Genomic DNA, 14,919 nt, shown 5'->3' with positions numbered 1-14,919 from the left:
TCAAGATTTTTTGTAATCTTAGATAACCTTCTTCTATCTACCCTACCACTAATTTTGGTGTCGTCTGCAATCTTACTAACCATGCCTCCTTTATTCTCATTCAGATCATTTATATAAATGACAAACAAAAGTGGACCTAGTACCAAGCCGTGGAAAGCCACTGGTCACAGGCCTCCAATCTGAAAAACAACCCTCCATGATCATTTTGTCTCCTACTATCAAGCCAATTTTGTATCCAATTGGCAAGCTCACTCAGAATCCCATGTGACTTAACTTTACTAATTAGACTACCATGTAGAACCTTGTCAAAGGCTTTACTAAAGTCCAAATAAACAATGTCTACCATTTTGTCCTTGTCAATCCTCTTGGTTACTTGCTCATAAAACTCAATCAAGTTTGATCGACATGACTTCCATTCCAAAAAACTATGCTAACTATCCCTATTTATCCCTTGCCTCTCCAAATGCACATAAAATCTGAACTTTCAGGATTACTTCCAACAACCTACCCAGCACTGAAGTCATACTCAGAGGTTTATAATTCCCAAGTTTCTCCTTACATCCCTTCTTAATCAAAGGCACAACAATAGCTACTCCCCAGTCATTCGGCACCTGACATGCATTTATAGGTAATACAAATACTTCTACAACAGGCCCTGCAATTTCCTCTCTAACCTCTCACAAAGCCCTGGGATACACTAGATCAGGTCCTAGACACTTAGCCACCTTTATATTTTTTAAGATCTCCAGCACTTCCTCCTCTGTAATGTCAACTATTTTCAAAATATTATTATAATTTATTTTTGGGTTCTCTAGCCTCAACTTTTCTCCACAGCAAAAAAACTGATGTGATATATTCATGTAATACCTCTCCCATCTCCTGAGGTTTAAAATAAAGATTACCTCTTTGAACTTTAAGAGGCCCTACTCTCTCTCTCTCTCTCCAGTCTTTTGCTCTTCAAGTACTTGTAGAATTTCTTTGGATTATAGCGAGTTTTGAGAATCTCTGGATTATCCTTAATGTTATTTGCCAAGGCACACTCATATCCTTTCTTTGCCTTCCTGATCTCCCTCTTAAGAATGCTCCTACACGTACTGTACTGTTAAGAGATTCATTTGAACCCAATTGTTTATACCTAATATGTTTTATTTTATTCTTGACTAGAACCTCAATACCTTTACTTAACCATTTTCTCTAATCCTGCCAGCCTTACCTTTTACTCTAACAGAAACATAAAAAGCCTTCCACGTATTAGAAATAATGGGAACTGCAGATGCTGGAGAATCCAAGATAATAAAGTGTGAAGCTGGATGAACACGGCAGGCCAAGCAACATCGCAGAAGGACAAAAGCTGACGTTTCAGGCCTAGACCCTTCATCTTTGAAGAAGGGTCTGGGCCCGAAACGTCAGCTTTTGTGCTCCCGAGATGCTGCTTGGCCTGCTGTGTTCATCCAGCTTCACAGATGAAGGGTCTAGGCCTGAAAAGTCAGCTTTTGTCCTCCTGAGATGTTGCTTGGCCTGCTGTGTTCATCCAGCTTCACACTTTATTTTCCACGTATTAGACATCCCTTCATTTGCAAACAGTCTACTTCAAACAATTTTTGCAAGTTCTTGTCCCATTCCATCAAAATTTGCCTCACTCCAATCAAAAACTTTAATTTTTAATGGTTGGCTTATCCTCTTCCGCAAGGAGTTTAAAACAAATAGCAATATGATCATAAGACCTGAAGTGTTCCCCTACCATCACTTCAGTCACTTGCCCTGTCTTGGTACTCAAGAGAAGATCTTTGCTCTTTCCAGTAGGAACATTTATATATAGATAAAGAAAATTTCCGTGAGGACGACACAGGTAATATAGAGGGATATAGACAGGTTACGTGAGTGGGCAAAAACTTGGCAGATGGAATATAATACAAGAAAATGTTAGGTTATCCATAACAGCTGCTCTTGCAGCTTCCTGAGAACCATACTCAGAGCCAAGTGGCGTCACAGGCACACTCTTGACCCTTCTCTCCAACAGCATTGCAACACCGGCTCAGAGTTGCACCACTCCACAGTTCACTCCACCCTCCGGCTCATTCTTGTGTTAAAACCAACTTTTTCTTTTCCTTTCAGGCATCAAGGTTCACAAGATGCAACAACTCAGAGACACCCATGGCCCTCTGGAATCTTCCCCTCCTCCCCTTCCATCTGACTCCATCCCCTCTCCCAACCCCACCTCCTGCAGGGTATTCACCATCCCTCTTACCTTCCGCTCTCCGATGATGAACATGCTATACTCAGCAAAGGCCTCAACTTTACTCCTGTGTCCCCACCTTAATGAATTTCAGACATGACATGATATTGAACTCCTCTTCCGCCATTTTCATCTCCAGGCCCATTTCTTTGGGCAACGGTCCTCTCCCTGTCCCACAGACTCCTTTGCCCAGTTCCAACACTATCCCTCCACCTGGACACCTCCGTCTGGCCTTTTACCTGCAATTGATCTGTTCATTGAGAACTGCCAACGTGATACAGATCGCCTCAATTTCTCTGCTCACCTCTCCCTCCCCAAATCACCCCCTCTGAACTGATTGCCCTCCATGCACTGAAATCAAACTCTGACTTTGTTATTAAGCCTGCCGATAAGAGTGATGCTGTTGTAGTCTGGTGTGCTCACCTCTACAATGCAGAGGTATGAGCACCAGCTCGCACATACTTCCTCCAATCCTTTCCCGGACCATGACACATTCAGCCACTGTACTACGGTAACTGATCTCATTTCACCTGGTGACCTCTCTACCACTGCATCCAAGAGATTCATTTGAACCCAATTGTTTATATCTAATATGTTTTATTTTATTCTTGACTAGAACCTCAATACCTTTACTTAACCATTTTCTCTAATCCTTCTCAGCCCTGTACTGCTCGCTTTGCTTCTACCTCCTTCCAAAAATCCACAAATAAGACTGTGCAGACTGACACATTGTTTCAGCCTGATCCTGCCCCACAGAACTTAACTCTCCCTACCCTGACACAGTCTTCTCTCCCCTGGTCCAATCTTTGCCCATGCACGTCCATAATTCTTCTGATGTTTTACACAGGTTTCACAACTTCCGGTTTGCAGGTTCTAGCCACCTCCTCTCTACCATGGACATGCAATTTCTTACACATCCATTCGCCACCAGGAGGTATTAGGGCTTTTTGATTGTTCCTGCAGCCAAGTCCCCAGCCACCACTATTCTCCTCCTCACTCTCAACAAGTTCTCTTTTATCTACTCTCATTTTCTTCAAGTCAGAGGGGTGACCATTGTTACCCACATGTGCCTTAGTTATGACGGTCTTTTCATGGGGTATGTGGAACATTCCTTGTTGCAGTCCTATTCTGGTTCACACCCACAACTCTTTCTCTAATAATCAATGATATCATGACAGCTGCTTCCGTTCCTCGTCCGGATTTGGAAAAATTCATCGATTGAGATTCCAATTTCCACGTTGCCCTCACTCTCAGCTGGTCGATCTCTGACTCCTCCTTTCCATTTCTCGACATCTGTTTCCATTTCTGGGGACAGACTGGCCACTAATATCCACTATAAATCCAATGACTCCCACAGCTACTCACATCCTGTTTCCTGTAAAGACTCCATCCCATTCTCTCAGTTCCTCCAACCCATCGCGTATGTTCAGATGAGGCCAACTTTGACAAGGGAGCATCCAATTTTTCACCTTCTTAAAAATATTTCACCTTCTTCCTCAGCCAAGGATTCTGCAGCTCCGTCATTGACAGGGCCCTCAACCGCGTCCAACCCATTTCTTCCCTCTCCCTTTCTCTTCCCTCCCACAACAGCAATGAGGGCTCCCCTTGTCCCTACTTACCATTCCACCAGCATCCACATCCAGAAGATCATGAGACACCACTATACACATATTCCCCTCCTCTCCCTTATCTACCTCCTGCAGGGACTGTTCCCTCCAGGACACCATGGTCCATTCTTCTTTCACCCCCAACACATCCCCCATGATTCCTTCCCCTGGTGAAGGTGCAACACCTGCCCGTCTACCTCCTCACTCCTCAGTATCCAAGAGCCCAAACGTACCTTCCAGGTGGAGCAACACTTCACCTGTACTTCCCAGAATCTAGACTGCTGCATCCGCTGCACACAATGTGGTCTCCTCTACATTGGGGAAATGTAGCATAGACTGTGACTGCTTCACAAAACAACTATGTTCTGCTCACATGAAAGACCCTGAGTTACCTACTGCCTATTACTTTAAAATCCCCCATGTCTTAGACAGCTACCCAACACACCATGCCTGGTCACCATACAGCCCACCATGACACACTATCTATTGTTAGTCACTAACAGTCCCCATTAACAATATTCACACTCCCAACCGTATCATTATCAACTCCTTTGTCTACCCAACTGCTTTTCTCTCTCTTCAGGCCCTACCCTATCATTTACTCCCTGCCCCATCCCCCTCCTTATCTTTTGCATATAAGCTGACATTTTCCCAGCTACCATCAGTTCTGAGAAAGGGTCACCAGACCCGAAACGTTAACTGTGGTTGTTTTCTTCACAGATGCTGCCAGATCCGCTGAGCTTTTCCAGCAAGTTTGGTTTTTGTTAAATTACACATTTTGGCAGGAAGAGTAGCAGAACTCAACACCTTCTGAATATCAAAGTCTGCAGAGAGCTGTAGATTGACAGATTTGGGGTCCTCATGCAGAACTCAAAAAGCTACAGCTAAATTCAGATATTAGGAAAATAAAGGAACTGATGGCCCATATTTCAAAGGAATACAGTGGGAAATTTAAAAGCTACTAGAAGAACTCATCTAGAATCGTGTGGGAGAAACTAGCAACAAAAGGCATAATCTCAGAGTATGGGTTCCCATACCGCTTTCCCCCACCCACCCCATATAATAAATTTGTGGAATCCTTTATGGCAGAGGGATGTCAGGGTTGACTATTAAAGTATTTTCAAAGCGATACATACATTTTGAATAAGTAAGGGAAGAAGAGGTTATGGGGACAAGATGGGAAAGTAGGACTATCAATTAGATTAATCATAAACAGCAGAATGGACTATTTTTCAGAATTTAGACATTTTTGGCCTATCCAGTGCCCAGTGAAATAAGAATGAGCATTGTGAATAGCATTTGAAAAGTCTCATAACTACACAAAGATCAGGTCACAAAACAATGTAGATTTATTTGTGTCCAGTGAATTGGTATGTGTTCTATAACTAGAAAAGTTTAAGTATAAAGCTGTCTCGAAACAAATCAACTGAACAGTTCGTGATGCTGAATCTAACAGATAAATGATTTATCATCCACTCCAAATTTGCCAAAACACAAGTTTAAAACGTTAAATAGCTTACCTCTCTCATTCTCTTTGTAATTATAAACGCCTATAGGAACATCAGCCTGATATTGTGAGCCTACCATGATCTCCTGAAAAGCAAGACACATCTTTGTGAACTGTTTAGAAATTGTAGCATTATACTCAGCGATTCCTTTTAACTTACTATTATATTGCACTTGCATGGTCACTAAGATGCAGTAAAATATGGTTTGTCCTGCTGCTTGCCTTGGAAAATCTGACAAGTTCATTCTGATATTATTGTTGGCTGCAGAAGCCCCGTGAACCAGGAGTCAGTAGCACTAGCACTACACTAGAACTATGTATGAGCACCAATCAGCTCAGTGATTTTAAAAATTTTAGGAGTAAACTCCCGCTACACTCTTGATATATCATCCATTAACATTTTACATTAAACTGACTTCCTAAATGGCATGCAAGCGATAATACATTCAACTTTATTTTCTAAATAATAAAAGTAATCATATATTGAGGTCTAACAGCAGGGAAGGAGAATAATGTACCATTTTAGATATTGTTCACTGCAGTTTAGCAAAAACTGAAAAACAGAGAATGAACAATGCAAATTACCAAATGGGCACAGATTAACGAGATTACCGGAGAATGCTACCTGTCTCTTGTCAACACAAGCCTGGAGATAATCCAGTATTGTCACAGATTTGCTTGGGTTGCCTCATTGTTATGGGTTCTGAATGGATCTAAGTTACTCACCATCAGTAGTGAGCATTCTGACTTTACGATAGAGAGGACGTAACTGAAGAAACAAGACAAGGTGGTTGGGCTGAGGGCTGCTCCCCTGAAACAGCTTTGAAATAATACTTTTACAACCATAACCATCTTCATGTGAGATTTGACTCACCACTGGACTTTTGGCTGTACAACCAATGCCATTAATATTTTTAAGGTTTCTGGTATCAAATGTTTACTTCATGTCAAAGGCAGGTAACATAACCATTCCACAAAGTTGTAGCTAAGTAGTGTATTGGCAAGTAGAGATCATTAAGTGACATTAACGATGACATAACATGACAATCAGAAGTGATGCCAGTCTGCATGCCCTTAATGCTGATTTTTGAAAAATTTACAAGGAAGTACACCCTGAACTAGATTTAATACGGCAATGGAAGTCTCTCTCACGAGCTGGAGGACTGGCGGGGACACCGCACTGTTTTCACAGGGGCCTCCAACCAAATTAAGTGTCTATTTCCAACTGATATAGTGGCGTGGAAGGCACAAAAGGAAATCAATGCATACATTTAGTAAAATTGGGATATCTTTCTCATGTTAAAATATTTAAATCCACATTTGGCTTTTACAATTACTAAAAAAGTTGCAAACATTTTCATCAGATATGAATTTAACAAACTAGAGCAATGTAGAGCCCAGACTGTGCTAAGTGATATTCTCTTAATAAATCACTAGCTGCTCTACATGATCCAGGATTTTACAGACATATATAATCTCTTAATGAAAATCACATTACTTACAAGGTTAACTGGTACTTATAAATGACCAATGGTATGCAGTCCCCACACACCAAGTTCAATACATAGCAGATAAATGCAATATTATATCAGAAGAAGAGTTTGAAGTCACATGGAGATGGAATGTACAATGCTGCAAAATCCGTTACTAATCAGAATTTAATTTGGGCCATTCAAATTAGACATAAAACACAAACAAAAACAGAAGTTGTTCTAAGTTGAGGGTCACCAGACCCAAAATGTTAACTCTGATTTTCTCTTCACAGATGCTGCCAGACCTGCTGAGCTTTTTCAGCAACTTCTGTTTTTGTTCCTGATTTACAGCAGGCACAGTTCTTTTGGCTTTTATTAAGCATAAAACATAGTTGCCAAGACACAAGGGAACATCAACAAACTCCACAGAGCACATACGTGGAACAGTCCCTCTTCCGCACCTACACAGGCCCCAAACCCCACCTCTTCCTCCGGTACATTGATGACTGTATCGGCGCCACCTCTTGCTCCCCAGAGGAGCTCGAACAGTTCATCCACTTCACCAACACCTTCCACCCCAACCTTCAGTTCACCTGGGCCATCTCCAGCACATCCCTCACCTTCCTGGACCTCTCAGTCTCCATCTCAGGCAACCAGCTTGTAACTGATGTCCATTTCAAGCCCACCGATTCCCACAGCTACCTAGAATACACCTCCTCCCACCCACCCTCCTGCAAAAATTCCATCCCCTATTCCCAATTCCTCCGCCTCCGCCGCATCTGCTCCCACGATAAGACATTCCACTCCCGCACATCCCAGATGTCCAAGTTCTTCAAGGACCGCAACTTTCCCCCCCACAGTGATCGAGAACGCCCTTGACCGCGTCTCCCGTATTTCCCGCAACACATCCCTCACACCCCGCCCCCGCCACAACCGCCCTAAGAGGATCCCCCTCGTTCTCACACACCACCCCACCAACCTCCGGATACAACGCATCATCCTCCGACACTTCCGCCATTTACAATCCGACCCCACCACCCAAGACATTTTTCCATCCCCACCCGTCTGCTTTCTGGAGAGACCACTCTCTCCGTGACTCCCTTGTTCGCTCCACACTGCCCTCCAACCCCACCACCTTCCCCTGCAACCGCAGGAAATGCTACATTGCCCCCACACCTCCTCCCTCACCCCTATCCCAGGCCCCAAGATGACATTCCACATTAAGCAGAGGTTCACCTGCACATCTGCCAATGTGGTATACTGCATCCACTGTACCCGGTGTGGCTTCCTCTACATTGGGGAAACCAAGCGGAGGCTTGGAGACCACTTTGCAGAACACCTCCGCTCAGTTCGCAACAAACAACTGCACGTCCCAGTCGCAAACCATTTCCACTCCCCCTCCCATTCTCTAGATGACATGCCCATCATGGGCCTCCTGCACTGCCACAATGATGCCACCCGAAGGTTGCAGGAACAGCAACTCATATTCCGCCTGGGAACCCTGCAGCCTAATGGTACCAATGTGGACTTCACCAGTTTCAAAATCTCCCCTTCCCCCACTGCATCCCTAAACCAGCCCAGTTCGTCCCCTCCCCCCACTGCACCACACAACCAGCCCAGCTCTTCCCCCCCCCCCACCCACTGCATCCCAAAACCAGTCCAACCTGTCTCTGCCTCCCTAACCGGTTCTTCCTCTCACCCATCCGTTCCTCCCACCCCAAGCCGCACCCCCATCTACCTACTAACCTCATCCCACCTCCTTGACCTGTCCATCTTCCCTGGACTGACCTATCTCCTCCCTACCTCCCCACCTATACTCTCTCCACCTATCTTCTTTACTCTCCATCTTCGGTCCGCCTCCCCGTCTCTCCCTATCCTCCTCCCTCCACAGAGCACATATTTACACAATTAATATCATCAAGTAAAATCAGTGGAATCATGTTAGTCTAATGCACATTTTAACAGCCAGTATTCGTGCAGGCTAGAAACAAATTCAACCATAGCTGGCACGCTGCAGCAAACAGCAGGTAAGAAAATAATTGGAATAAAAATAAAATTGCCATCAAAAACAGCAAAATGCACAAATAACACTAGTATGGAGTGGAAAAAATACAAACAGTACCTTTTTCCAGTCTTCTGACGGCACATAATCTTCATCATCATCAGATTCTTCTTCCCCTTCATTACCTATGAATGATAACATATTAATATTTTGCCCTTGGCTTTAAAATATATAAAGCATTTTCATTTATAGAAGTGATGAGAAATTCATTACAAGAAAAGTGATTTACAATTTGTTTTTGAACACAAATGTTTTTGGCACTCAGTATGAAATTACTACTTTCTATTCTTATACACTTTTGTTTAGAAAAAGGTGCCATAGTCTCAGTCTACAAATGCACAATCAGAACTTTGCAATTTTAACCATTAATATATCTGGATTGCACATGCTGAATCTTGACACATCTTACACAACACAAAAATACACAATTTTCTGTGAAGGCTGAGATGATTGCATGGAAGTCAACCTTTGCAATTTGACTCAAATATCCACACAAGTCTAATATTTCAGTCAGAGACCAATCATTTCCTAATGTGTTCCAATGATTCCAGTAAACTTAGAATAAATACAAAAAGGATTAATAGGTAAAGTGAGAATTTCTTAATTTACATATATTGTTACAATAAAAGGTAAACATGGACTACCTATATTTAACTGCCATCATCTGATTTCAATAACTAAGACCTTCACAGACAAAAGTCATTTATAAATAAGGACAAATACAGACCTGGAAGAGCCACTGTGATTACCTGACCACAGATTGAGGGAGGTGCAGAGAACCTACACAAATACATTAAGTTGGCTCCACTGAAATTACAATTTAACTCAAAGACATGAACCCAGCCAAATAAGTCAATGTCAAAAAATTTACATTCTGTTTAAGTCACATTTGTTCATTAATTTCAAATATTTTCAGATGTAAAGTGGTTTGCAGAGTATTTGGCTTGGAAAGACAATACAGCTAGAATGTGAAATGCACAACAAACCACATTAGGGTCATTTGCTTGGCAGAGGAAAAAGAAAACATAAATTCACAATAGAACCTGGAATGCTTACTCTTTTCTCTCTTTCTCTCAACCTTCAAAGTCAGTGCCCAGTGAAAAGTCAACTTGGGAAAACAACCATTCACCAAAAACTCCAGCATTCAACAAATGTAACTACTCCTGAAGAAAAATGCAATAAGCTGCAGTCACGGATGGAAGTTTTAGATTCCAAGAACTTTAAACTGCATTTGCTAAGGGACACCTTGCCCAACCTCCATGCAAATCACCTTTTAAATATATTATCCGTACTTGCGTATCTTATGGGTTAGGAGGTAATAAAATTCTTTCACCCAAGCAAACCTTTGGAATTGGCTTTCATTTGAACAAACACAAACACATTTTGATTGAGGTGTGACAGCTGTGTTCTTAAATGATGCAAAAATATTTGCTGTGAATGACCAATAGCAAGTTAACAGGGAACAAAAATCCCCCTCATCTGGTAATAATAAAATGCATACTTTCTGTAATTAAATCAGAGATGAAATACATTTCAAGTATTATATAAAATATGCAATGGATGTGTGCCAATGCTCAATGTAGGTTGGGTGGGGTTCAATTTAGCCCCCCAAAGTAGCTAATGTGTAGTAAAAAAATTCAATCATGAATTGGGGGCAAAACAACAGAATATTTATCCCTGAAGCAGAAAGTCAGAATTTGTTTTCTTTTGGGTGGGTGCAGGGGACGCTGTTCCCCCAAACACTAAGTGCTTGCTGTTGAAAGGTTCACTACAAGCCAGGGCCACCGCAAGCAGAGTAGACTGCTGTTGGGTGAAAGGGAGGCTGACAAGAATAAGAACAGGCACATGAGGGGGAAAATTACAGAAGTGTGCTAATGTGAACGAAGGACTAAGAACGTGTGGGGAAGCGAAGAAACTCCATTTGGATGCGGTGGGGGCAAACTCCAATTTGGCTGGGGGTGGGAGACTGGAACTGCAAAGGAAAAAAGGGAAGAACAGTTTTAAATATTTTAATAAGGATACTGTATTGTATGAATATTACTATTGTAATGACATCGTCAGTTAGATACTTCAAATATTGTCACATCTTCCAATCTCTCATACAGTGATTTCTTTACTAACGCATTCATTTTCTCCTAAATATATTGCTGAATTCTTCACTTGTGTCTCTGGACAAGTCCAAATATCACTTACATCAGCACAAATACAAAAATTTTACAATGTGAATACTGAAAGAGAAAGCGAATAAGAAAGGAACATCGTCAAATCAAAACACAGCCATGTGGGGGGGAAAATGAGTCCTCAAAGATATACACAGCTCTGATATTGTACAGTTAAATGCTAATAAATATGGAAATCCAAACACAGGATGGGCATCCCAGAGTGTTCCATTTAACTAATGCGGTCCCAGTTAGTCACGAATAATTGGTGCCACTTTGTTAGAAAACATTACTTATAATAGTTATAAAGAAATTATTAGGACAATTAAAACAAACTGTACAACTCTTTGCAGCTGAGTTGCAGCAATAGAATGTTCACACATAAATTCAACCTATTAACTCGTGAACAATCTTGGTATTAGCCTGAGGTTTAGTCTACAGAAATTCTTTCTTCATGCCTTGAGATAAACACTTTCTCCCCAAATTGAAAACTCACGTCCAGCTTGTCACAATGTTATTGGTGGTTAATATCCAACTCTTAATAAATTGATATCAACATGACTTTCAAACAGGTACAAATATGAAAACTATATTCACACATGCTACCAATCTTCAGCCAACTGTATTGTGCAAATGACTCAATTTTTAGAATCTATGGCACCCATAAAAGATACTTCAAGTTTAACTAATGGGTAGTGTTACAACTTGCACTTATGACATAGTATTTACTGGAACAATTATTCTAAGCTGTGGAAAAACCACTTGTAACTTTATCAATAGTGAAGACTAAACTAGCTATTAAGAATATCTTTGATAATGGGAGAAATTAACAAGTTGGCTACTTTCATATGCACAAGAAAGTATACCTATGTCTAAGTATTTACATCTGCGTGGTCGGATCATCTCTTGCACATCTTGTGAGGTAATCAAAGGTGCAAGGTCATCATTAGAAGACAGAGTTTCATCATCTTGCCCACTTGAGTTCTTTGGTATTTCTTGCTGCACAAATTACAAAAGATGTCAATAATACTGCCCAGTTAAGATGATAAAATTTGATGAAAAATTGGTTAAAAATAAAAAGGTCTATCTAATAACACAGTGTGGAGCTGGAGGAGCACAACAGGCCAAGCAGCATCAGAGGGGCAGGAAAGCTAACATTTTGGGTCAGGATCCTTCTTCAGAAATGGGGAGGGGAAGGGGGCTCTGAAATAAACAGAGGGGGAGGGGTCATTGATAGCAGGTAGATAGTGGAGGAGATAGGTGGGAGACAAGACGGACAGGTAGAGTAGGCAGGGAAGAAGCTAGTAAAGGTGAGTGTATGTAGGCAGCGGTGGGGATTGGTCAGTGAGGTGGGATGGGCACATAGGTGGGAGAGAAGACAGGCAGGTCAATGAGACAAGGCTAAAGTTGGGAGGAGGTTGGTCTTGGGATGAGGCCGGAGGTAGGAGATTTTGAAGATAGTAAAGTCCACATTGAGACCATTGGGTTGTAGACTTCCAAGGCGGAATATGAGGTGCTGTTCTTCCAGTTTCTGGGTGGCATTGTTGTGACACTGGAGGAGCCCAGGATGGACAGGTCATCCAGGAAGTGGGAGGTGAAGTGGTTCACGACAGGGAGGTGTTGTCATTTGTCACAAACCAAGCATAGATGTTCTACAAAGCACTTTGTAGAACACCTACAGTCGATTTGCAATAAACAACAACACCTGCCAGTCATGAGCCACTCTCCCACTTCATGGACAAAATGTCCATCTCATATTCTGCCTTGGAAGTCTACAACCCAATGGTCTCAATGTGGACTTCACTAGCTTCAAAATCTCCCCATCACTGACTTCAGCTGAAGAACAGTCCCCACCAACCCCCACACCCTACTGACCTGTCAATCTTCTCTCCCACCTATGCACTCCTCCCACCTCACTGACCAATCCCATCAACTGCCTACCTACACTCATCTTTACTAGCTTCATCCCCGCCTCCTTGGCCTGTTTGTCTTCTCTCCAATCTATCCGCTCCATTATCTACCTGCTACCACCACACCATCCCCCCACCATTATTTCCCCTACTCCCATTTCTGAAGAAGGGTTCCGACCCAAAATATCAGCTTTCCTGCTTGACCTGCTGTATTCCTGCAGCTCCAAACTTATTTCAGACTCTAGCATCGGCAGTTCTTAATATCTCCAAAGTACTGTGTAAAGTGCTAGGGAGACATTAAAACCTTGGATGTACATAATAGAAGCAAATTGAATGACAGAAATCATAATTCAGATTTTAAAAAGTTAATGTTTCAATTAAAATGACAAGGGAAAAAGGGAACTGTATTAGACTAGCTGAACAGGAGTCCATTATAGTTATGAAAAGAAAATTCATGCTCATTATAGAAAATTACACAGTATAGAACACAATCAGCAACTGAATAAAACATTTCTATTTTGTACACTGTAAAATTTATTAGGAGTTTGAGGTTGTAAAGAACTTTATGAACAAGCTGCATTGATCAAAGTTGAAAACCTGTATGAAAAATTACTATAGTTACTGCTGAGACTAAGGATACATTTCTTTCGAGGGAGCTTTTACTTGCTAACTCCCTTTAGTTAAATATTTTCTTCGCCCTTCACAAAATGAGTTCAAATTTCTCTGTTATGCATTCCCTGTCTTTTCCTTGCAATTATAGTGCATATATAAATATGTGAACAAGTGAAAGTCACTGTTCTCAGGAAAATTGCCCTCTTTCCCAGAGAGAGATGATTTGAGAAGCTTCACTACTACAGCACAGTAAGGTGTATGTTGTAAAGTTTGAGATCTGGAAGGCTGTTGGCATATGAATTTTGAAATTTAGCTTTGGATTGAACAGAATGGAGAGTCTTGTGTACGGCCAGAGCAAATTAACTAGGATGCAGGATAGCGTCAGTGGAAGGGAAATAATGTTTAGCATTTACCAAAAGCGTCTGATTTTGACATGCTCACTTTTCATTTGGAGGTAACCATGGATCACCCATAATACATAGAAAAATAGGTGCAGGAGTAGGCTACTCAGCCATTCCGGCCTAAAACAACAATGCGATCATGCAATTTCAGTATCAACTCCTGCTTTCTCTCCATACCCATTAATACCTTTAGCCACAAGGCTAGTCCCTTGTGAATATATCTAACGTTCTGACCCCAATAGCTTTCTGTGGTAGAGATTAATTCTGAAAGACAGGCAATTTGAAATGTCAACAAAGGTGTTAAAGATGCAAACTGACATGAAAGTAGATGCAATCAATAATGTTAAATAGGGATTACATAACTAATAGCGATGGTTAAAACCAAAGCCTAAGATTTATCCTTGACGTAGCTTAAAAAGTAATGCGGGAATGTCTGCTCCTAAGCAAGAGATAGAAAGGAACGCACAGAATAGCAGGCTCACAGAGTTAGATCATGGAGACCTAACAGGAGAAGAAAGGGCTTTATCTTTGAGAAGCGGAAGATGACAACAGGATACAAGATTTGAAGCTGGTGACTATAATCGATGACCGACCCAAGGGAGACACTAAATTCAACAGTAAGTTGGCGGTTTCAACAAAAAATAAAAGAAAGATGGATTGGAGCAAGGAAGGCACAGTTATATGCTAAGTTAGGTCTAAATGTTAGTTTTGGTATCAAAAAACAGAGATAATCCTATAATTGGGTCAACAGCTATGCCACAACAACAACAATTGTAACTAAGGCTGAAATGACTGAGATATTAAGTTCATGTGAAACGGTAGGCTCAGATTGGCATGTTTTTTGCAGAATTTACATGACATGAGGCTGAGTAATGAGGAAAGTAAGAAAAGACTAAGATAGTTAAATTCCTACACAGACAACTGGGATTTGGGAGGGGGAAAAAAATTCACGT

General features: G+C 41.5%; 1 protein-coding gene across 4 annotated transcripts in view; it reads right to left on the bottom strand.

Annotated features, from left to right (window-relative positions):
- Nucleotides 1–14,919, bottom strand: part of LOC125456204 (mesoderm induction early response protein 1-like) — a 65,371-nt gene that overhangs the window by 27,677 nt on the left and 22,775 nt on the right. For 3 of the 4 annotated variants that reach the window (XM_048539093.2, XM_048539088.2, XM_048539092.2), the window contains exons 5-7: nt 11,910–12,042; nt 8,945–9,009; nt 5,364–5,436 (exon numbers count right to left, since the gene is read on the bottom strand). In XM_048539093.2, coding sequence (XP_048395050.1) covers nt 5,364–5,436; nt 8,945–9,009; nt 11,910–12,042 — 271 coding nt within the window. The remainder of the gene's footprint in view (nt 1–5,363; nt 5,437–8,944; nt 9,010–11,909; nt 12,043–14,919) is intronic. The other variant, XM_048539091.2, reaches the window with a different exon arrangement.

Source organism: Stegostoma tigrinum, chromosome 8 (assembly GCF_030684315.1).
Source record: "Stegostoma tigrinum isolate sSteTig4 chromosome 8, sSteTig4.hap1, whole genome shotgun sequence".
In the NCBI taxonomy this organism is placed as follows: domain Eukaryota; kingdom Metazoa; phylum Chordata; class Chondrichthyes; order Orectolobiformes; family Stegostomatidae; genus Stegostoma; species Stegostoma tigrinum.
This window is presented reverse-complemented; position numbering and strand designations above follow the sequence as displayed.